This window comes from Cladophialophora yegresii, assembly GCF_000585515.1.
Source record: "Cladophialophora yegresii CBS 114405 chromosome Unknown aczIN-supercont1.7, whole genome shotgun sequence".
NCBI classification, from domain to species: Eukaryota; Fungi; Ascomycota; class Eurotiomycetes; order Chaetothyriales; family Herpotrichiellaceae; genus Cladophialophora; species Cladophialophora yegresii.
Genome location: NW_006913051.1, coordinates 2,864,171 through 2,887,508, shown reverse-complemented (window position 1 = coordinate 2,887,508; position 23,338 = coordinate 2,864,171). Strand labels below are relative to the sequence as shown.

The following is a 23,338-nucleotide window of genomic DNA, read 5'->3' as shown; positions in this document are numbered from 1 at the left end:
ACGCAGGGTTCCCCAGATGCAGCGGCGGCTTCCGAGATCGCACCTTCCAGCCGATCGCTTGCCAGATCTCACCAATGCAGCTTTCTGGTCGACCATCAATGACTTGGTGTCCTTGCATCGTCGGTATCCAAGATATATAGACTCACACGCCATAGTTATCAAGAACCTCAGCCATCATAATACTGTCGTATTCTATGAGATAGCGCAATCTCGCGAATTGTCATTGAGTCGCGCCTACAATATGTCCTACGAAATGTCGACGCAGCATGGCACGCGTGTAGGAGCAAGACGTAAGGCGTTTCTACCTGCTATCCAAGCTTTGCCGACGGGGACTATGCTAACAGAGCTCACATGCAGCATTCAACCACAACCAGTCCCAAGCCGCCGAACAGGAGTACGACAGACTCCGAAATCTTGCACGTCAAGAAGCCTCCAAACGCGCCAACTGCTTTGAAAGATCGCAACAGGCATATCAAGATGGTGACGGCGCTGCCGCCCATGCGCTCTCGCAAGAGGGTAAAGAGCATGGAGCGAAGATGGAGATGTACAACAAGCAGGCGTCGGAGTTCATTTTCCGGGAAAACAATGCGGGCCGGAGGGTGCCTGCGGATACTATTGATCTGCATGGGCAGTTTGTCGAGGAGGCCGAGGATATACTTGAAGAACGGATCAAATACGCGCGATCGCATGGCCAGACTCACTTGCATGTTATCGTCGGCAAGGGCAATCATAGCGCGAATCACGTCCAGAAGATCAAGCCACGCGTGGAACAAGTCTGCCAGCAACTCGGCCTGCAGTATTCCACGGAAGAAAATGAGGGCCGGATATATGTCAAGCTTGATGGCAGCTCTGTCGAGCAGCATGATATCAATGGCTGGGGAGGATACCAGCACTACCCTGATTATCAGCAAAGCTATTCTGGCGGCCAACAGCAGCAGCAGTATCACGCGCCGCCACAGCAACATCAGCAGCAACACCAACAGCAACATGGACAGTACGACGAAGCAGAAAAGGTCGCCAAGAAGTTCCTTCCGAGGATCATCAACAAGCTCTTGCGAATTCTCTGTGGTTCCTAGCTTGGACTCGCGGTCTTCGCACGTACACAGTATGCCACCTCCACGGTCAGCGTTGGTCACAACATGATGGATCGCGACGTCTTTTCTGGGACATGCAAGCGATTTTGAGCCACGTCATCAGCGCGCCGGCGCAAAAGCAAGTCTTGTCGTCGTTCACACATGGTCCGAGACGCGTCCTTGACGGAAGTGCGCCCGGCGAATCTACAATCTGATGAGATGCGTGAACCTTTGAAGCCGTTGCGGAACGCGCTGTTTGATAAGAAGGGTCTTGGCCATTCTGGGCGGCTTGGGGTTACTTGATTGAATCAAGTCATGCCCTGCTTCCAGCCCCGCACCGATCCTCCTTTCAGGCTCCTCGTTGTCTTGGATTTTCGTTCTTCTGCTCTGCAACAGCAATCCATCATATGACAGAGCCTGGCAGAGTTTTCTGGCCCGAAGTTGCGCCAAGCCCGTGTCGCAATAGCCAATCCCGGAACAGGCTGCGCGCATTCAGCTCCAAGATCCCTGGTATCATTCGACGCAGTCCACGCAAAGACCACCAACTGCGCTGTCGAGGACTAGCGAGCGGTCGTGTTATGTGGGGAAGCGGTGATCGGCTCAATTAGTGCGCTGTGCAAGGAGTCAACCGTACGACCACGAGGACTATTCTGCAGCGACCACCGCCGACAACCTCTACTACGCCTGGCTCGTCCCGTCTGTCGCACACTGCGATGCGCCATCTGCCGGCACCTGTTTCTTTATCAGATCTAGCTACATGCCCAGCTCCATCCCATCCCCGCCGCATGCCACAATCCAGTACGACTCTGCGTAGCCTTATCTCGTCGCCTTGACTGGTGGATCTCCCGCCGTCGATCATCCTCGGTATGACATCAATTTAGCTAGGCTTCCATACATGGTTGAGGACCTGTTAGCGTTTGCTTTGGCACGCGACCTACTTAATATCTGCCTCGATGCCCCCGTCGAGCCCAAGCTATGCCGAGGTAGAACTAGACGCATTGCCATCATCCTCATCCCAACCGGAGAGAGCCTCTTTCTGGGAGGCTTCGGAGCCGTTGCTGTCACCGCCAGAAAGTCCTACTTCGTCTACCCACAGGTCATCAGAAAATGAGGGTACTCTGAGTGGAACTGTGCTTCATTGGCTTTTGTCTTTCCTGCCTAGGCATATCCGGCAACAAGCCGCCGTCGCAATGGGCAGATTCGAAGATTCGAAGGCGGCTCGCCTACTGCGCAAGTTGGAGGTGGACTCAGAACCGGGTTTGACCAATGCACAATTGTTTCTCACGAACCATGACTTGAAGCCCGTTGAAGAGGCTCGTCGCAAATGGGGAAACTGGAATTTTGTCGGTGTGTTCAACCGACAGCTCCATGCAATGGTGGGAGTTGGTCGCTGACGACCTCTAGCTTTTTGGATCGCTGACTCGTTTAATATCAATACCTGGATGATCGCGTCAGCCTCGATCACGCAGCACGGTCTTGCGTGGTGGCATGCCGTAAGTGATCCCTATCTGCGAAGGACGGTCCCAGTCCGTGCAAGCATTGATGGTTTCTCGACAGTGGTTATGTGTGTGGATCGGATATTTCATCGCGGCCTGCTTCATCTGCATGACTGGGCGCATCGGCGCCACCTACCATATCTCCTTCCCTGTTGTTTCAAGGGCTTCCTTTGGCATATGGGGTTCGCTGTGGCCAGTCTTCAATCGCGCAGCCATGGCGTGCATCTGGTATGGCGTGCAGGCCTGGATCGGCGGTAATTGTGTGGTGTTGATGATCCGAGCTATATGGCCCTCATTCAACAACCTTGACAATACCATGCAAGGTTCTGGGACCAATACGCGCGACTTTGTGGGATTTTTCATCTTCTGGGCAGGCTCACTTCCTGCGATTTGGTATGTCCGGACTCCTCTCCATGAACTTTGCCCGTTTCCAGGTAAATCATCTGCTTGCATGGACGACTGTCCCAGCTGGATTACACGCGCGCCCGCCATAGCCAGTTATGCCAAAGCCGCATCACTTCTAACACCATTGCAGGTTCCCAGTACACACCATCCGCCACCTTTTTACAGCAAAAGCCATCTTCGTTCCCATTGCCGGAATAGCCTTCTTCGGCTGGGCCATTGGAAGAGCTAATGGAATCGGTCCTATAGTCCATCAGCCGGCGACTTCCTCCGGCTCTACACTGGCCTGGGGCTGGGTGTCCGGCATTATGAGCTCAATCGCCAATTTTGCGACCCTGATTGTCAATGACCCGGACTTCGCTCGTTTCGCAAAGAAACCGAGCAATGCGTTCTTGCCCCAATTGTTGACGATTCCCTTCGGATTCGCGGTAACTTCCTTCATCGGCATCATCGTGTCCTCCTCGTCAAAGGTTATCTACGGCACTGCTATCTGGAACCCCCTCGATCTCTTGTCTCAGTTTCTTTTGGACGATCCTTCTTCAGCTGAGCGATTTGGCGTGTTCATTATAGCCGCTGGGTTTGTTCTGGCTCAGCTTGGTACCAATATTGCAGCAAACAGTGTCTCAGCAGGTACCGATCTAACAGCCTTGCTACCTCGCTACCTCAACATCCGCCGAGGAGGGTACATCTGGTGAGTGACGCATTTCACACCTGTACTGGCTTTGCCCCGGTCCTTCTCAGTTCTGGTCATCCCAATCCGGTTCTTGAAGCTAACAGCTTTCAGCGCGATAGTCGGCTTGTGCATGTGCCCCTGGAATCTCTTGAGCACTTCGAACAATTTCACGACGTACCTGTCTTCCTACAGCGTCTTTCTATCATCCATCGCTGGAGTGATGATATGCGATTACTATCTAGTCCGCCGGGGATATTTGTCTCTCAAGGACCTCTATTCGGCGCGAAAGGGCTCGCCATACTACTTCCATTTTGGCTTCTCTTGGAGAGCGTACGCCGCTTACATCTGCGGCATTCTCATCAACGTGGTGGGCTTTGCCGATGCAGTTGGGACAGAGGTGTGTTGCCTAATCGACTTCCCAGAGAACGTTGCCGGCTAACCAATCTGCTTTCCCCCCTCCCACCAGGTTCCAATCGGCGCAGTGTACATCTACCGGGTGAACTTTTTTGCAGGCTTTCTGGTCGCCATGGCGACATACTATCTTTTCTGCTGGTGGAAACCCGTTCCCGAGACCAGTAGCGTGTGGTGTGAGAAGGGCGACCAAGGTGACCGGCAATTCAGCGTGGTGTATGTGGATGGGACCTCTGCCTCGTTTGACGAGGAGAGATCAAGTGGCTCCCCTGGGGTTGGGCCCGGCGATGAAGAGAAGGAAGTCGGCTATCGGAACGGAACGCAAGAGTCCAGTTCGGCGACAGACCGTTCGCGCGAGGATCCTCACGAGGAGAGTCACGTTCGGTCTAGGCGCTGGGCGCCATGGACCAAGAGGAGGTCATGAACGAGGAAGGTGTTAGCACGTCGAGATTAGGTCAATGGCAATGATATTACTCGTGTCGGTCAAACCATGTGTCGGCTTTATCCATGCACAAGCGTGCCTGTGCCTTGCATGGTCCATGATACTACCTACCACTTACGCGGCCAGGGAATGCAGAACCAGCAGGGACAGAGCTCTCAAGAGACGCTACCCCATATGGGCCAAAGTGTTCGAAGGCACGGGCCTCAAATGAAACAAGGCTATGATCGCAAACCTGTCTCGCTCTCCCTTCAGGTCTTAGTAGGGAACATCTTGGTTTCCGCAGCACCAAGCTGGGACGGAGAATATAACCAACCTACCGCTCTGCCTTTGCGAGTAGACACCAGTGGCTTCCTTGACATCAAGTTGGAATCAATCATCTAACCCCCTCGGCCTCTCCCTCGCAGAAAGCATCTCCCAGCCCGTGCTCTTCTTTTTTCCCTGAGTCCGTTCGATCTCCCGGACCGCCTCGAACAAGTCGTACACAACCTTATCGCTGACGGCGCTGTCTCCCTTGTACTCAGGGTGAGTGCGGACAAAGTTCCGAATCCACTTCGAACCCGTCCACAATGTACCATTGGCTCGTTTGCGGATCAAGTCCAGATAGACGGCTAGGCGACACCGCGTGTCGATGTCGATATTCACACTGTCGAGATATGATTCCACGAGGGGTATCAGCCCAGGGAAGCCTTCGTGGGCGCCGTTGATGATCTCGTCGATAGACATGCGCGAGTATTCCTCCTCGACGGGACCGAGCGGAGTATCAATCGGACCGTTTAATCCCTGCGCATCGTTCTGGAGCGTCGATGAGCCTGTCCAGGGGGACGGTTCGCTGACTCCGTTCAGCACCGGTGACTGTACCGGCGAGTCCTTCGGAGTCCTTTTCTTCGGGAAAGGATCATTCCGGAACCAGAACTTCTCCTTCATAACTGCATCCCTGATGTGCGCCGTTTCCATGTTCTCCGTCGTCCGCGGGATAGGAATGTAGAAATTCAGATCGAAGCTAAGGATTGCGCGTGTGACAAGAACGATGAAGACAGCAAAGGCGGCATTTTCGAAATCGGTGATCTGAATCTCCATGCTGCGGAACTCCACTCGCCAACCGATGTCCGCGCCTGGGGGAGGCGGCTTGAATCGCATGTGCTGCCAGTTTGTGGACTGGATGTTCTCAAAATGGTTGGATCCTTCCGGATCGAGCTCCTTCAGGTCTTCGGAGAAAATCACGATCGGATCGCGGATGAAAAGGTGAGCGAAATGCGTGGCAAGCAAATCATCCATGCCACCATCCACGAGTTTCTGTTTCAACTCTTCGTTGACAATGAGGTTCGAGTCCATATATTCCCGTCGTAGCCGATGGTCTTGTGCGATGTATGTGCTATTGCTGGCATAGCGAGACTTGGGTATCCGCCATCGGTCGTTCTTCAACGGTTTCTCACCCAGCTCTTCGGGTGTTCTATCATCCACCGCTCGGGAAATCTGGTTCCACCGTACATCAGTGTCCACAAGAAACCCCTTGTAAATCGGTGTGGCGGCTGTGAGCGCTAGCATGATCGGGCCCAAAGGTGAGAGTTGATCATAAAGTGTCCGACCCTCGCGGATGTTCTTGGCCTGGAATGTGATCTGGAGGCAGCAGCTACCCATGCCGAAGGCCATGGCGTCCATGTAGACGCAATCTTGTTTGACAGCACCATTTCGAACATCGTCATCTTCAGGCCAGTTGTGCATATCGTAGTTGACAGTCGGGTCGCTGAACGGCGACGGCGTGTTCTTGTCTTTGAAAACGGGAACATTGAGCTCGACTTTTCTCCCTCTTCGTGATCGGATATTGGCAGCCAAGGTAGGGAAGCGGATGTGCGGGTTGGCGATCTCATCGGGAACGAACTGTGACCGCAACGCCGGGCCTGAAGGAGGATAATCGGGCTTGATCGTGTCTGGCAGGCCGAGGCGAGGGAAGGTCGTCAGCGTGATCGGGAATTCGTCAAGCCCCATATGCGCCTTTGCGATTTCGCGGCGCAGCCTCATGTCATCCTCCACGGCCAGAAGATCCTTGAAGTCGATGCCCCAAGGCTTCCCAGGCGTAGCTTCCAGCATGAACCGGCCGAACTCGGGATGAAAGGTGGGAAGGGCGCCGGTGGAACTGGTAAAGTCAACGCGAGGCTCAAGACGAATCAGAGAATCGACTCACGCAACGCCATTCTGGAGATCCGGCACTGTGACATCCTGGCCCGCAAGAGCCTGGTCTTTGGCCAATGCTTTCAACACATCCGCCTGACACAGCGACAGACGAACCTTTTTCTGCTCATCATCGATTGCGACGACGAGATATTCAACCTGGACAAGGTTCAGTGACCTGGCCCAGCACGCGGCTGAAGGGACCTTACCTCGTCGCCCCAAAGGAGAGCATCACGCTCTTTACCCTTGGCCTTGCGCCATATTCCGAGCAGTTGCTTGGACAGAGTCAGTCTCTAGATCTTCCGGGTATCAGCACTTTCTGGCGCAGATCTTACCTCGATACCCCATTCGCGTACTTGACCTGCCGCTTTCTTTGCGTCCGGCCAGTCCAGGGCTGTGCCTAACGCTCTACGAATGGATCAGAACATCAGCTGCCGACAAGCGCAGTTACGACTTACAAAAGGCCCATATCGCAAATTGGTTATTAGATCCAAATTTGCAGCAACAGGAACTGGCCGAGAAGAGAAGCTGAGGATATCGTGGTAAGCGGCGGGTCACCCCATCAAGCGAAGTCTCCTCTTGTTCCGGCAAGTGCGAGGTGGTATAGCTGGGGTGCGGAAGCCATTCAAGAGACGTGCATGATTACGCTGTAACCAATCGACAGGGGCTGTGCGTGCCGCCTACCAGGGAGGCGGTCCTGCAAAGACAACTTGATCGTGACGTTTTCTTATTCAATTTTTGCAGTCACAGAAAATCGGGACCTGAGGCGGAAGTAGCCGCAAGTGCCGATGAGACGATGTGGAGGGGGGCGCCTGGGTGGGCTGCAAAATTCTGATGCCTTCTCAAGTACACTCCACGGTTATTTACACAGTAGACGGATGGTGGTTGCAACGACCCCGACAGCCGAGAAAATCTCGCCATCCATAAGTTTGACGCTCACCGGGGAGGCATGGGTGAGAAGGGCCTTGAGGGTCGAGGCATAAATTCCGATGTTTAGTCATCCGGGCGAAGATTCACCAGATAGGAGCCAGACTGACGCACTGACATCTCCACGTGTAGGCTTGTGTGGGATGCGACGGCCACATACGAGTAGCCAGAGATAATAGTGTACTCTGCTCTGCTCGTCCGGTGACATCCGCACCCACGCAGCCGTCCGAAGCACTCGCACCAATCGACCGCAAAACGTGGGGGGCATTAGAAGTGACTCGCCTCACAAGCACCTTTTCAGCAATCATACCGTCTCAGTCGCAGCTGTGGCTTCTTTGACAGCAAATCTGATTGGATCACTACTTTTGTACAGTGACAGTACGGCATCAGGCCTGGAACGAGCCTTGGCTAGTAAGAGACTGAGATGAGAACGAAATGCTGCTGGCGGCTTTTGACGTACGAGTGTTGACATGCGAAGCACACACAAGTGCAGCTGAACAAAGCACCCGACCACGTGACCGCTGCCCTTGCAGTCGTTCTTTGCGATCCCTCCTCGTCTGTCATAGAATCTCGCTGCACGGTGATGTTCTGCTGAAAGTTGCTTCTGCGTCAAGTCGCTGGGCGGATCTCTTCTCCAGGCTTCACATTGCATCCCTCCTGCTCGACGCCGACAAATGCAGCACGTCCGCATATACAGCCAAAGCGAACACGCCGCACTGGAAAAGCACGCTGCTGTCCTTGCTTCATTGCTCTAATACTCTCTTCTCATTTGCCCTGCTTGCCCGGATCTCATCCATCTTCGCGACTCGCTTCTTGAACTCCTCGTACTGACATTTCTCGTAGCTGTGTCGTTCGTTCTGTCACTCCACACATCAGCACATATGCTCATTGTTGACAGCGCAGAAATGCTGAGGCGCCATCTCTTGCTGATGCTCGGCAGAGTGGGGGAGAGAGAACACACCTCACACTTCCACGGCATGAACCAAGTGTCGTGTCGGCATTTATTCAGTGGGATCAGGAGGTGTCCACAGCTGTCTCGGTATGCGAGGGGCAGTCGGGCCTCGGACATGGCCTGTCTGGATGCAGGAGCTGCGGCTGTCCATTGACACAAGCGATATCAGCTTCAATTCGACTGTGGTCCGTGTTATATTGGGGTTGAGTCAGGCAAACGACATACCGGCACCATCGCCAAGGCCGACTGCCTCCTTAACCGACTCTGCGACCGTCATTTTGTGCGACCGGTCCTTAAACAAGTGCGCTGAGGAGTTCTGGCTGGGTATGAAGCTCAATACGGCGATTTGAGCCTGGGATGTTCGGAGTAGCTGCGCCAAATGGGGGTGACGGAAGCACTCGGCCAGTAGCGCAGATATGCGGCGGAGCAATACATGTCTTCGCGCAAAGATTTCCGCTGAATATTTCAGAGTCTGGAGTGAAGGACGCCATTTTCAACAACAAGCACATAATTAACCCGATCCCAATGATACTACGTACTTAGCCACATCACGCTGCCCTTCCAGTGACAACCACATAAGTGGCAGGGAGGCTATAACGCAGGGTTCCAGTCCAAAATAGCCATGTTGCGTCCAAAATCGCAGCCGCCTGTACCTCACATACCTTCGCCCACGTGCAGCCGTGCCACTTTCGCGACATGCGGGCTTAGTCTCGTTGCTGAGAGTGCTCTCCGAATACCCCGTACGCCTCCACCACTCGCCTGCCCGCAGAATGGCGTTGCTCTAGAAGTGACCTATCAGCATGCGTCCCGTGAGATATCAGCAAACTTCTTGCTTCCACAGTGAGAATGAATGCGAGTGACTAGACAGCTAAATATGTAGGCGGTGAATTTATGACTCTTCCTGCCCGCCTGTCAGTCGGTCCGGCGCACGAGTATATGTACAATACACATTGCGGACGCGCGATCGAGTCGCAGTCAAGAGAGCAGTCAATTCAGTCGAACTGTGAATATCCCCATAACTCAAACCAAACCATCGCTGGATTGTGCGTCTCATACAGACAGGGAAGGGACGCCTGGCAGTTTAGATCTCTACCTTCCTACGGGGACTCCATACTCCATACTCCATACTGTATCAAACATGCCCATCACGGAGTTCCAAGAAGTCAGCGCACCATCCATCCACTGTCTTTCCCCCCATCCTGCCCGTATGGTGTCTAATGGCGCCACAGAAAGTCTACATCCACCTGCTTGCCATCCCGCCCGGCAGAGTCAGCACCTACGCCGCCATTGCGAAATCCCTCTCCAGCAGTCCCAGAGCAGTTGGCGGGGCGTGTCGCAATAACCCCTACGCACCAGAGGTGCCCTGCCATCGGGTGATCGCAAGTGATGGTTACGTCGGCGGGTTCAAGGGCGATTGGCAGAAAGCACCCAGCGGAGTGAATCAGACTATGAAGTTGAAATTGTTAAGTGACGAGGGGGTCCAGTTCACGGAAGGAAGGCTTGTGGCAAAGGATGTATGGTTTACTGGGCCGTTCGACATGGAGAAGGGCCAGACGGCGTTGAAGATCGCGATACAACAGCGGCAGAAGCCAAAGCACGGATGATTTGTGATTACGGAGTACTTTGTATTGTTTTCGTTGTCCGCTATCTCTGGGCGATAAGCCGCGCAACTCTATTGCACATTCAACGCCCAGTAGCATCCGCCAGGCTCACTTCACATGCCGTCAAGTTCGATATAACCGGGTCCTACACAGTACTTTCAGACGCGATGAGACAAAAATCAGTGGTGCTGGTGCATATGGCCCTCCCAAAGCCGACTCCGAGGATGTTTGCCAACTTCCTACCATGTACAAAATCAACGCTTCCATTGTCCACCAAATTTACAGCAAGGTGGCGCCCAAAAATGTCGACATGACGACAACAGCAGCACAAACCATCGGAGCGAAAGACCATTCGGGAGCCCTGACGGACGCAGCAGCGTTGCCCGAAGAAGTTGAGTCGCTGCCAGAGCTACCAGTTTGCGTGGCCTGTCCGCTGCCTTGAGTGGCGGTTCCAGTAGAAGCACCACCAGCGTTCTGCGAGCCAGGACCATCGAGACCAGGCCCAGTGCCGGCGCCTTCGGTCATGTACTTCTTAGCACCGTCTGGAATGGCGGGGAGAAGATCATCCTTGACGAGCCAGTTGGGGTCGGAGAAAGCAGGGCAGCCAGAAGCACCGCCAGTGGAGTTGTAGCCACCATCACCTTGAGGATTGGAGGTCTTGGCAAACTGCTCTTGCAGCACACCAAAGTCGGGCAGTTCGGAGACAGAGTTACCGCTGATCTCGACCAAACCGTAGTTGCTGGGTTCCTGAGAATATTCATAGACCAAGCCACCAGAGTAGACCGGAGTCATCTGGGTGCTATAAAGAGCCTCGACTTCACCAAAGTCACGGGTGTTTGTGTTGCAACCGTATTCGGACAGGAAGATCGGGAGACCATAGCCAGTGAAGTTCTTGACCTTCTGGTCCCACCCAGAAGTTTGGAAGGATGAAGGAGAGCACCAGGAGTAGTCGTTGAACGCGAAGAAGTCTGACCGCTCGTCGTCGGTACCGCAGTTCATGTACTCGGCCATCTCCAAACGGTTCTCTGCAACATCAGCCGCCGAGTAGCCGACAGGGATGGTTCTGTAGCCGCGGTTGCGGATATATTGTCGGATGTCGCGGGTGACAGCCTTGACATACGGAGCAGCAGCAGAAGTTTCTGGATCGTTGATGACTTCATTGCCGGAGAAGAAAGCCAAGGTGTTGCTATAGCCGTGGAAGGCATCGATGGTAGCAAAGATGCTCTGGAGGTATACATCGTTGTAGGATGGGCCAGGATCGGCTCTGTTGAGAGAGTACTTGGGGGTGTTGACGTCCAAGATCAGGTAGATGCCAGCATCTGCCAGTGCATTCATGCAGGCGTCATGAGATGCAGTATTGTCGACAGTGTAGACGCGAATCGCGTTGATGCCCAGCTTCTGGAATTCTGCGAGGTCTCGCTGGCAGCCCGCTTCGTCGGCGATGGGATCGGCCACGTCGGAGGAACCACCAGGTTGATAGTCGACGCCACGAATGTAGAATCGGTCATTGCCCGCAAAAAAGCCTTCATCAGAGTCAGTATACGTGTGAAATGGGATGGACGCGGGAAACATACCATTTCCCTTGACAGAGACGGAGGGCAAGCTGCTTTGTCTCTTGACGGAAGCTGCAGAAGCAGCACCGGCGCCCAAGGCGAGCGTCGCCAGTGTGGAGGTACGCATGGTTATCAGTAAGTGAGAAACCTGAGGATACGGAGCTCTCTTTCTTGTTTTCCAGTTGAAAGCAAGGCAAGGGGCTAGAAATGACCTCGCAGTTGGGAGAACAAAATGTAAGTGAGGTCGGGATCCAAGAGAATGAGGAATTCCCAACAGAAAACAAAAGTATTAGAAAGCGATAGCGAGGGAGGAGCGACACTCAACGACGAGTGACTGCTCTGTCTTTGGGTGATGAAGTTGAAGGCAGGAATGAAAGATGCACGACGCACTGTGCATAATGAAGGCAGGATATTCATGGCAGGGGCGCGCCCAGCCAAATGCGCTCCCAGTTGACGCAGGCGTGTTGAATGAGCATCGCCGGCCCCTGCACTATCCAGTGGGGTCGCCCCTGTTCGATCCCCTCTTTTGTGCGGGTTTCAACCACTCATCGCGAGCCCACCATCTGATGGTTTGCAGATACAGCTTCTTGATCCTTCCGCTTCCGTCTCGGGATGGGGCTCGATTGGCGCATGTTTTGAATTGCGCTCAAGGGAGGCCGTCGACATGCTGCAGGCTTTTCCAACCACACTTTGGCCGCACCAACGAAAATATTCTGCTGGAACTGAGCTCCTGCAGTGCCTGCCTTCCAGCTCGAGAGCCGGAATATTGTCGATTCTGTGCCAGGGAAGCTCCTGACTGACCCGCCTGCTAACGCTGTACCCAGTACTGTGTATCGCGCTCATGCGCCATCGGTCGCGTGCCGAGCAATTGGATGTCAAGACCAAATTTGCCCCAAGCGAGACGAGCCTCCAGTGTCCACGCATTCTTTTTGCACAGCCACGTCGATAAACAGGAGCTTGTTTCACGATTACTCCAGCGTCTTAATATCTGTCTCAGGATTGTTCTTTCATCTTGCCACTGTGCTGTGAAAGTGCTCCTGATCTCTCGCGGATTTTCGCCTCCTTGCCTATCATTCGAGGCTCGATAGATTTAATGCATGGGTGCCCCCAGATTATTGAACCACGTGATCTGGTAGTCTTGACAGGACGGCGGAGCTGTTAATGCACTTGTGTACCTGTTAATCAAACAGGCGTCGTAATCCTCCGATGATTCAATAGTATATAGGTCGAGAGGGCGATGTTCTGCTGGGCAGAGTGGTCATGGTCCTGACTCGTTGATTGTCTTGTCTTCGTTCTTGGATAGAGTGTCAAGTGGTGACCAGATGGTCTGTACAGAGAACGACAGTCGCTACCGGCACCACTGGTCGGTCCACATTCTTTTACTCCGCAAACTCGTCGACAACGAGCATGCACTGCTGCTCGGCTGCATCCAGGAAGTCGGCTGCAGACATTGGATGAACTCCAAATCGTCGGAACCATGGTCCGACTACGGAGTAGGCGAGGGTCAGATCGAAGGCAAGGACACCAAAAAGGTGAGTGGCAGCCTGCAGATACGAGTCAAGACCTGGTTGATAAAGATAATCTGGTCGATTGTCTCTACAACTATACACTACTTGCTACCGCCGCCTGTGCTTGTCCGTGCCAGGCCCACCGGCCACTTTTGTCCACACCAAGTCATAGTGTCCTCCCAGTTACCCAATCCCTTCATGTACAAGTTGGTTTCCGAGCAGACCGAAGCTCGAGATCACCGAACTCTAGAGTGATTAAAACGCCAAAAGCTATGCGCGGTCGCAGATTGTTGATCAAAGGAGAGAAATGCTGAGCCGTGTCATCGTTATATACTGGAAATCAAGGTCATATAAGCCGCCAGTGGAAAGCACCGCCGGAGTTGATCGTCAGGGCGTGGGTTCGAGGTTATAAGGCAAAGAAGAGGCAGCCACCTAGGCCAGCGAGCACCGCAAAGACACCTCCAACTTTGATGGAGGAGCCGACATTCTGCAGTCCGGGGTCGCTCCCCGTGGTCGCCGCGGCACCCGCTGCTCCCGTTGCGTCACCAGTGTCCGTAACTGGAGCATTGACCACAACAACTGACGTCGACGTGCGTACGGTGCCATCGGGTAAAGTCGTGTAGAATAGATGGGTGGATGTGCTAGGAGTGAAGTGCACACTCAGTGCCGACGATGTGAGTGTCACCAGACCTCCGCCATAGGTACTGAACACCACCGCGCCATTATCTGTCGAGACAGGTGTAGCGGAGGGCGGAGTGGTCGGAGGTACCGTCACGGTGGTAGCTGCGGGAACGGTAGACGCGAAAATCGCCGAGGAGAGGATGGAGGATACGCTAGCCGCGCGAGAGCTTGATTCTGAGGCAGCACTGCTTTGAGCAGGAGTCGAGGGTGTCACTGTTGACGTAGTGGTTGAATTGCTGGCCTGCCTCTTCTTTGCCAGATGTACAAGCTTGCTGGCGATGATTGGGTTTTCAGAGTGAACGTGCTCGATCGCCGCACGGTCCTTGCTGAAGACACCATCCTGGAACTTGGGCGACAGCGAGTGCAGGACAGAGTGCAGTGCGGCGGGATCGACGGCGTCCAGCAACGATGAGAAGGCGTCCCAGTTGTATAGTGATTGATCGTCTGGCTGGCTGTGCGCAGGTGAACTGAACGCGCCCAGCAGCAGAGTGCTGCAAACGAATGCGTGTCGTAGGCCGATCATGTTGACCAGAGAGATGGACGACAATAGGATTGGACCAAGCGAAGGAAGGTTCGTACCAAACAGATGCAAGTAGTGAGTGACAGCGAGAGAGGCGTAGGTTTGAGTGAAAGATGGATGGTTCAAAATTAAAAGGCTGGATGAGAGATGTGAAGCCTTCTTCTTCCCCACTGGCGTTGAGCGAGGAAGTGTCGGAGGTGCCAGTGAAGAGACTTTGCCCCGGCTGCTGGGAGCTGCGTGCTTGGGTGCCGGGTTGCAGCGACTAGCGGAAAATCGTGGCTTTGATATGGCCACACAAGCAGGATCTTCCCAGCGTGCGACCCCTGTCAGATCCGACGCGGCCAGGCAGGCGGGTATGCAAGTAGTCAGGTCGGCTCGGATGACTGGCCTTTCTGTGCCACACCCTGCGCGCCTGATAGCTTGTGTTCTACTGATACATCACTCGATACGGAGTACAGGACTCCATGCCATTCTCGCTACGCAGCACGATATGTTGGCTCAAACCAGGAGGCGTCATGGGATGCAATTTGCTTTTCGCGGTGGTGCTGAGACTGCACGTGGGCGCGCGCTGCCATGCCATGCGAGGCTTCATAAGCCTGCTTGCCAGCGGAACATCGGCTTGACCGGTCCACTTGGTGAAGCACGCCACTTATCAGCAGTCGATTCCAGCACCAGCCACCGGCTGTCTTGTCTACTCAGTACCTCGTACTGTGTTAGGTCTGACCGACCTGCTATAGAGACAGCATTCGACCTCCCCGTCCAACGCAACATCGTATCCTTACGCTCACGAGCTGATTCAGGCGGATGGCTGCGTTGCTGTGTATCGCATTTTGCCACTGCAGCCGACGAGGTGGAACTTGACCAACAACGGCCACAACGGGCCCCTTTTGGCGTGCCAAGCATATCCGGGCGGGGCTTGCTTGCCTCAAACTGAGCGAATCAGGATTCAGCCCTCGGGTCGGCAGTCTTGCTGGGTTGTGTTCGTCTGGCCTCGAGTGTTCCATCACGCCCAATTCGGCTCGTCCACACACTTTTGGTCTCCATCTCCCTCTTTTTGCTACTCCATTCCTGCGTCATTGTTCGCTCGCCGCATCAGTGGCTTGCCGATGAAACATCGCTTGTTGTTCAACAGCCTGTTTCACCGCTGATCGGTGTATCAGACGTATGCTTCCATGCCTCAGGGAAAGTCTTGAGAAACTCGTCATCCGGGGTTGGTGTGACAGCCGCCTAAAAGTGCACTGGTGACAAGTATGGCGATCGCGAAAAATTCCACGCCGGAGGCAGTTGCACGGCCGTAGTGGTTGCATTGAAAGCAGAACGAAAACTCAACGACTGAGAATACCGATCACCTGTGCGTGGCCGTGTTCTGGCCATTGCAAAAATTTCTATTTTTGTCTGCGGCCTGCAGATCGCATGACGGGTGTCACTTCAGATGCAACCATCGCCATGTCGACTGGTTGAGATTTCACTGACGTCTTGTACCTTGCATCGTCATCCCAACCTGCAGAACCACCAGCACAGATGAAGATAAGATACTCGTAGCCCTGGATCCCCGCTGGGCAGCGGCCAACAACGCGTCCCGTGTCGAACAAGCTCAGGCAACCTTTGGCTATCCGGAGGCCCTATCCTGGACGACTCATTGGTCAAGAGCACGAGCATCAGCAGATCCATCTCCACAACCTGTTCTTTCCTTGCCTATAAACTTCTCCCTATCCCAAGTACGAGGTAGCAGAGATCAGCCTGCCAATTGGTCAGCTGATGTCCTGGAACTGCTTACTCAGGTATACACGGAGAGTTCCGATCAGGTCGACTTCGTCTATTGGCTTGGTCTGTCCCGTCTGTTCAACAATGTCAGTTCCATCAGTTTTCAGCACCGAAATGGGAGGTACGATGTCACTTGTGCTCTAGATGAGAAACTCAACCTACATACGTGGCAGCACGATTTCCGGCGGATCACATGTGCCATCTGTATCATGACCGCATCGGTTTGAATCGCAAGGCTGAACAAGTCTTCGCGAGAATACTATATATTGCTCTTGGAGCTACTCCACCAGTGGAATGACGGTCACCTTATTGACCGTGTACGCGGTATTCGCGATTGGTTACCCGTCAGATACAGCCTGCAATCGACCCTAATGACCAAGAAACCTTTCGCCTGATCGTCCGACTGTAGGTTGAGGGCCACGAAATACTGTGTTGCCGGGTACTGTGTATATCCCCATGGCATTCACCTGAAAGACTTTCTGCGCCCATTCCCCCCGGTCTTGATCCATCTTGGTTGTCACTGGCCCAGCGTATCCGTCGTTGAGGGTCAGGACGCCCCACCGCCCGGAATAGCTTCTCATGTACTACTCGTAGGGCAGGGCCTCGACGTCCGAGGTGTGCGCGATGTCGCCATGTCTTGCAGGCAACCACACCTTCGGGAAAGGTTCGGCACATCGCCGCAGCTAGGGCGCGGAAGCACAGATTTGTGCTCAGTCATTGTGAAGCGGTCGACGGCGCGAATGCAAGGGTCATTTCTCATGATCTGATTGCTGAACGTTGCGCTTATGCAATACCCCTGTAGCTATAAATCCTCAGTGAGCATTTGGTAAGCTTGCTCGTCATCAGCTGTGGCTCGCTCTGGGAGTGATGCGTCGCGTAGCGTGCGAACATCGATGCCCACAGTAGCGAGGGAGTAGGGACTAGAAGACACCCCGTTTTGAGATCCCTCGGCTGCTACGCCCCAGAGAAGCAAGTGACGAAGCATGTGTATTAGGGTCGTGAGCTAAGTAGTTGAAGCTTCGATCTTGCTCTGGTGTGACCTCCTTGATGCACTTTGGTCAAGCCACAGGGGCAGCACCCATCTAAGTATGATGCAGGGTGTCAGAGTCGCGCTTGTGACTCTACTCTGAGCTGCCTGTCGCCTCTCTCCAGCGGGCGTCGAACCAGCTGTTGACCTTGCTGTCATCTTCTGGCTGAGGATCTTGCCTCGGAGCTGGACCCGGCATGTCTCCCACAGCCTCACTGTGGACGTCGGAATATTGTGCCAGGTCATAGGATCGATGCGGGTCGTGCTGAAGAGCGTAGGAATTGTGCCCCTGGTATTCGGGGCCGCTGGCCCCCATTGAGTGCAGCGAGGGGGTAGTGGCGGCGCCGAAGTCGTTCTGTGGGTGCCCCAGTTCTAGCAGATGCGCTGTACGTGGGTACTGTTGTCCCTGATGGTGGTGTTGCTGCCCATACGTCGACGACAAAGCTAGCTGAGTACCGTCGAGAGAACCACTAGCCCAGTCAGCTCCTTATCCCTTACGGTCGAACAGTTTTCCAGCGTACCTCTGTGCACTCCAGATGGAGAGAGCATAGTAAGGGACGGCTGGTCCAGGCTCCATTAGCGCTGGTGCTTCGTCGAAAGCCCTGCCTGTGCCTTGCTGCCTTTGAAGGTAGCTGCAATTCTTTCTCTTCTTCCGACACTCCTCACAACCCCGGGATGGCGACCCTACCACCTCGCACTAAAGGACGGACATTGTTATTAGGGGAAGGTGACAAGCCGCAAAATGAGCCCTACCCAACGATGACCGTCGCGGCATTGATCACAATTCCGCCTGCTCCTCCCTGGCAGCCCCGTTTCATTAACGAATTTCCTCTGTTTGCCTTGCTGGTCGTCCCGGCCATATCCGGAAGAGGTTGTCGATGCGCATTTGCCAATATGTGGCGGCGCCCTAGGGCAAATAGGTCAGTGGTGTAAACCCAGTGGTACCTTGGAGAGAGATTTCACTTGCCACTGCAAGCGTTGATTTGCCATGGTCCGTAACAGGTCGAGGTAAAGATGCACCGGCTACCGAGGGACGTTGGCCGCGAAAGAACGGAGAGACTCTCTTTCGACATGGTGAACTGGACCTTTATACACGACATGCACCTCATGCCAGCTTCGCTGTATCGCGCTGAAAAGTGCCCAGCCCATCCAGCTTGTTTGTGATGAGCTGCATGGTCCATAATGCTGACAGACTCCGTAGTGAGGCAACGGCAACTAGTCGAGACGCACTGCAGTCTGGAGGGGTAATTGCGGGCCATCCTGTTTCTGGCGTTGAAGACAGTGACCGGGCAACACTCAATGTTCAGTGAATTGAAGAGCAAAGGACCAGCTACTGTAGCATGGCGCGTGGACCACATTGCACACGTATAGACTCTCACACCCACTCCAACGGGCCGGAAACATTCTCATGTCGCTATTTCCATCGAGGCCCAAGAGGTCCGCGTGACAAGCATACTGAAGCAGCTCCATTGCTTCTTCGCTGGAGCGAGCCGGCCACAGGCTGTGGCTTTTCAACAGAGCGTGGACTGTAGCAGCGCGACCCACTTCCCATCATTCTCTCTTCCACAAGCGCTGGGTTTTGAGCTCTCCGAAATTCCAATTCCTCCCCTGAAACCTTTGGAGGGAGACGAGAGAATGTGCTGGAAGATTTCGACCGGGCAAGGCTGGTGATCTGCACAGACGCTCCTGCAGCTGTGACTGTGCCAAGCACGGCATGGTGGCGGTGAGCGGGATCCAGCAATAACGCTAATGAAGACCAGATATGCAGGATTTGGCGACTAAATCTGTTCTCACTCACAAATCCGTGCTCACGACTCGGTTTGATTGATGCCCCTGTCATTTCATGCGGAAATAACCTAGGGATGGTGTTCGCCAGCGACCGTGACAGATGCCATGGAAACGACAAGTACCATTGGTCTGCAAGTCGACACTCACATCTTGAATCTTCCCGTGCCTCTAATTGGATCGGTACAGTAGCAGAATGTGGGTTATTGGTCGCCTTCCGTGCGTGTCGTCATTGCCTTGCAGCATGACAGCGGCTGGGCCATGCCCATGATACCCCGGGATAATCTGGTGGCTAGGAATCCGAGCCGTGGGTGGGATGGTATCTTGAATATTTTCCCAGCTTCCTTGCCCATCATGAAGCCACTTGGCATTGCAGCTATGGTCCCGCACGAGTTAAGAAGGCGAAGGTTGGTATTTTAAGACTGTCGCGTCGCAAGGTCGCTAGATCCAGCTGTCACCTAGAGTTGACCGTGAGCATAACCAACAGACTGTCCTCGTCTTTCACCTTTCAAGGCTGTCCGACGCTGCAGGGCCTCAGTATGCATACTCCCATTCAAGCCAATCAAGCCCATCTCGAGTAGACTGTTTGAGACGGATACTGCTCGTGTCTCCTCGTTTTCTGTCACGCGAGGACGGTCTCTGACGACAGAGCTTGCTCCCGAATGGATGTGGCGCCTTGCATTTACTGGTCGGTGGCCCACCGAATAATCCCAGCATGACTCCTCAAGGTGTCGACCATTTGTTCGGGCTAGCTTCCAAGGCGTGGATGCTCGGTCTCTGGCGAGAACCGTGACCCGAGCTGTCCTGTTACTGGGGTGATGGAAGGAAGACGCCAATGCATGTAAACGACCTTGCGTGCAGAGATCTACCCGCTATCAAGGTTGACAGCTTTCACCTTCAGGCTCCTCATCCCTGTCACCGGTTGTGCGTAGCGCCGCAGATCGCGCGCCGGTGGACTTGAGTCATAACGCCGCTTCTGAAGAGGTAGCTTGACATTCGAATCGTGTCGGGCAACTATTCGAGAGATATAGACAGTCGACATGCATCCAGCAGCTCTCCGCAATGCAGCTGGGGCCTTCTCTGCATCACCCGCATGACATCTTGAGGTCAACTTCTCTGTAAGAGTTACGAGCCACAGGTCAGCGGAAACTTACCTGAAAAGACGGGTTTCACTCTGCAATCAGACTGCGTTTCTTGCATGAGACTGGGCAGACATGGTCGAAAGCTCCAATCCGTTTTCCAAACACTTGCACGAAAGGCGGCCTCGCAGGATTACGGCTCCGGATATTGTTTGGTCTCGGCAACAGGTCCTGGCTGGATAGTCATCGGATCCTTCAGACGCGATTGTAGAATTGATTCAATCACGGGTGATATCCGTGTACTGTATAGCTCCCGTCCCCGAGTCTCCTTGACGGCTTGTGTCCTTGTGGGCTTCACTTGCCTGATGGTTGGAGTCTCCAATGGCCGGAGACACAGTGGCAGGTCAGTGGGCGCAAGGTGCTTCACAATTAAAGTGCATCGCCAGAAAGCCTGGCATGGGGAGAGTAAGACCCCAAGGCAGTTGCCGGCCAGCAGACGATAAGGGCTGGGAGGGGAAAGGAAGCTGGAGCTTCGCCCCAAAGATGGGAGGTTGTGAAGTCGCTTTCGCCAGCCCTTGCAATGGCGCTGGGTCCGGCTGAACAAGGCTGTTTATGCCATGGCCCCTCCTTTGTCGATGGACCACGAGATAGACAACCCGCTTCCCCCGTGGCCAACGTCACGCTCGGCATCCTCTGTGTGAGAAATGGTAAACCGGAAGAGCTTCGATTCACTTCAATCGGCGTCGGTGTGATGTCGGATAAGCCCGCCAGCAATGGCAGGGGAACCGGCGGCGTGGGCGAACATCCACATTGTAAGGCTGGCGCTACCCGAAATCCCCTCGTCCTTGAGCACCACGTCCAGATTCTCAATACCGGTCGTGCAAGAGGAGGAAGGGAAATGTCCATGGTCTGGACTCATCATTGCTTGCCATGCATACGCAGAGATGCGGAACAACCAGAAGCGACGACGTTTGCTCGAATCGCCTCGCGTCATAATGTTGCACGGCCCCTATCAACGCACTGTCTAGGATGCGTTCATTCAACCCCACCTGGGAAGTCGTCTCTATTGCTACCAAATACATGATACAGCATGCTTGCCGTGTCTAAATCCTCTCTCACCGTGAAATTCAGTCCCTACACCTTCTTCTTCAGATCGAAACCCACGAGGTATACCCGAGCAACGGCGAACATGGCACATCCAGCAAAACAGACTATGCCACCAAACAGTTGGAGGTACAAGAATCCCCCGTGGTCGCGAGTGATCAACGCGCCACCAATGGGCGAGCCTGTCAGAGCTCCGAGCGAACCCGCGCCAAACACCGTTCCTGTCCGCACACCGATCTCCTGGATCGGCGAAACTTGCGCAATCAAGGCAGGCGTCAGTCCGATGGCAGCACCGGAGGCGAAGCCGAAGACGGGCGCAAAGACAAGTTGGCCTACATTGGTGTCGGCCGGGATCCAGACTGCCAGAATCAATATTCCCGCCAACGTACAAAACACGGTCATGACGTTGAACCGCCCGAATTTGTCACCGAGGATACCAGGTAGTGTTCGACCGAAGACTGAGCCTGCGTTGAGGATGGAGACCAGGTACTGTGCCAACTCAAGAGACATGCCACGACCGACCGCGACAGCCGTGATGAAGGAAAAGACAGGAAACATTCCCCAGTAGAACAGGAATGTCGCGATGGTGAGCAACAGCATCGGAGTCTCTTTGAGTGGTCGCACAAACGCCATGACACTCCAAGGGCGGGGTCGTGGTGGAAAGCGTGCGCGGAGGGTGAGGATGGCGAAGGTGCAGAGTCCGAAGATAAGAAAGGCACAGGTACGCATAGCCCAGGGGAATCCGTTCCTTTCGATCATCCGGCTGACAATGATCGGGAACAGCACACCACCGAGAGAACTGCCCGAGGCCGTGATACCGATAGCCATCCCCCGTTTCTTGTAAAACCACGTCGAGACACAAGCGACGGCTGGTGTGAAGATGCAACATGCTCCGATGGCCGAACAAACACCCTGGCTGAGCATGAACTGGTAGTATTCCTTGGAGATGGATGCCATCATCAACCCGAAGACGTGCATGAAACTGCCCACGATCAAAAGTCTCGTAGGGCCGTAGTTGTCGAAGATGAATCCCGCCACAGGGCCCGTAGCAAGCATGAAGAAGGTCTCCACCGAAGGAATCCAGGCGACCGTGCTGGGTGAGTACTGTCTCAGCTCGACGCTCATATACCTCTCCTGGAACACTCCGACACAATTAATCCACCTGGGTCAACGTTAGCATTCGGCGGAAAAATACTATCAGAGCGCGAAACCACGTACCCCCAGGAAACGAAGAAGCAGGCACTCGCAGCGGCAACCGTAAGCCACGCTTGACGACCGCCATCAGGAAACGAGGAGGGATCTGCCCACGGCGTCGCTGGTTTGGGAGCCTCGACTTCGACATTTTGTTCCAGAGAGGACCGTCCCGTAGACGCGGCCGACGGTTCTTTGGTGTCTGTATTGAGCTCGTTGCCCTTCGCGGCCGTTGAGGGTCCATTCTCCAGGGGCAGTTGCTTCTCGACATCTGCCGACATGGTGCCGGTATGTGGAGCGTCGAGCCGAGGGCAACAAGCGGTTTGTTCGATGAGTATACGCCGTGTCGTACAAACAGCGCGGGCTTGAAGCTGCTGGACTGCACCAGTGGAACACTCTTCTCGACACGACACACAAGTTCAAGAGAAAGCAGCGAAAGAAAGTAACCCGGCAAGTCAAAAAAGATCTCCTTTAATGGATATATCAAGAGATCGGAATAAAGATCAAAAATGCACCCGGCCAGCCCCACCCTCGATGTACATAGGAGCTTCGGCTTTATGAAAGCGCGAAGTCCACTGACGGGCTAGGCTGATCAATATCCACCGTCGAAGCTTCGCCATCGACTAGATGAGCAGGATCTGGGCTCTCATTGGATGGGACAGCCGTCAAGCTACCGACACCAGCCATGTTTCATTGGAGCTAGAACCACGTCCGTGATTGATCCGTGTCCGTTGTTGTAACTGTTGTACGAAGCGTTGCGCCCAGTGCTCGGCTCGCTCGAAAAGCCCTGCTCGGTCTTTGCTGTATCAGCATCTCGGCCTCTGCGTTGATAGCCATTCATCATGAAAACCGACGTGAGCGATGCACAAGTGTGTTGCCTGTAGGGACGAGCTTCTGGCTCTTGTCAGCACAACTTCTGGCTCTTGTCAGCACAACTTCTCTGTATGCATATAGTACGTAGCTCGTACAGTAGTTTCCAA

At 54.2% G+C, this 23,338-nt stretch overlaps 8 protein-coding genes across 8 annotated transcripts; 3 read left to right on the top strand and 5 right to left on the bottom strand.

Moving 5' to 3' along the window:
- Positions 1–241: 241 nt before the first annotated feature.
- A1O7_10150 (uncharacterized protein) lies at positions 242–1,076 on the top strand (the record flags this gene model as incomplete). Its single annotated transcript, XM_007764134.1, has 2 exons — positions 242–290; positions 358–1,076. The coding sequence occupies 2 exons, from the start codon at positions 242–244 to the stop codon at positions 1,074–1,076; spliced, it is 768 nt and encodes a 255-aa protein (XP_007762324.1).
- A 1,187-nt stretch (positions 1,077–2,263) lies between these two features.
- Positions 2,264–4,479, top strand: A1O7_10149 (NCS1 family nucleobase:cation symporter-1; the record flags this gene model as incomplete). Its single annotated transcript, XM_007764133.1, has 6 exons — positions 2,264–2,420; positions 2,478–2,566; positions 2,631–2,962; positions 3,105–3,662; positions 3,756–4,041; positions 4,111–4,479. The coding sequence occupies 6 exons, from the start codon at positions 2,264–2,266 to the stop codon at positions 4,477–4,479; spliced, it is 1,791 nt and encodes a 596-aa protein (XP_007762323.1).
- A 387-nt stretch (positions 4,480–4,866) lies between these two features.
- Positions 4,867–7,135, bottom strand: A1O7_10148 (glutamate-cysteine ligase; the record flags this gene model as incomplete). Its single annotated transcript, XM_007764132.1, has 5 exons — positions 4,867–6,631; positions 6,680–6,825; positions 6,876–6,941; positions 7,002–7,074; positions 7,125–7,135. 5 exons carry the CDS (start codon positions 7,133–7,135, stop codon positions 4,867–4,869), a joined length of 2,061 nt encoding a protein of 686 aa, XP_007762322.1.
- Positions 7,136–8,345: 1,210 nt separating this feature from the next.
- Positions 8,346–8,692, bottom strand: A1O7_10147 (NADH dehydrogenase (ubiquinone) 1 beta subcomplex 7; the record flags this gene model as incomplete). The annotated part of the gene is made up of 2 exons (XM_007764131.1): positions 8,346–8,450; positions 8,555–8,692. Coding segments are annotated over 2 exons (243 nt in total), but the record flags the coding sequence as incomplete, so codon positions are not given.
- Positions 8,693–9,762: 1,070 nt separating this feature from the next.
- On the top strand, positions 9,763–10,149 carry A1O7_10146 (uncharacterized protein; the record flags this gene model as incomplete). The annotated part of the gene is made up of 1 exon (XM_007764130.1): positions 9,763–10,149. One exon carries the CDS (start codon positions 9,763–9,765, stop codon positions 10,147–10,149), a length of 387 nt encoding a protein of 128 aa, XP_007762320.1.
- A 276-nt stretch (positions 10,150–10,425) lies between these two features.
- A1O7_10145 (uncharacterized protein) lies at positions 10,426–11,826 on the bottom strand (the record flags this gene model as incomplete). Its single annotated transcript, XM_007764129.1, has 2 exons — positions 10,426–11,669; positions 11,721–11,826. 2 exons carry the CDS (start codon positions 11,824–11,826, stop codon positions 10,426–10,428), a joined length of 1,350 nt encoding a protein of 449 aa, XP_007762319.1.
- Positions 11,827–13,613: 1,787 nt separating this feature from the next.
- On the bottom strand, positions 13,614–14,411 carry A1O7_10144 (uncharacterized protein; the record flags this gene model as incomplete). Its single annotated transcript, XM_007764128.1, has 1 exon — positions 13,614–14,411. One exon carries the CDS (start codon positions 14,409–14,411, stop codon positions 13,614–13,616), a length of 798 nt encoding a protein of 265 aa, XP_007762318.1.
- Positions 14,412–21,197: 6,786 nt separating this feature from the next.
- A1O7_10143 (uncharacterized protein) lies at positions 21,198–22,639 on the bottom strand (the record flags this gene model as incomplete). The annotated part of the gene is made up of 2 exons (XM_007764127.1): positions 21,198–22,329; positions 22,386–22,639. 2 exons carry the CDS (start codon positions 22,637–22,639, stop codon positions 21,198–21,200), a joined length of 1,386 nt encoding a protein of 461 aa, XP_007762317.1.
- Between the last annotated feature and the right edge of the window lie 699 nt (positions 22,640–23,338).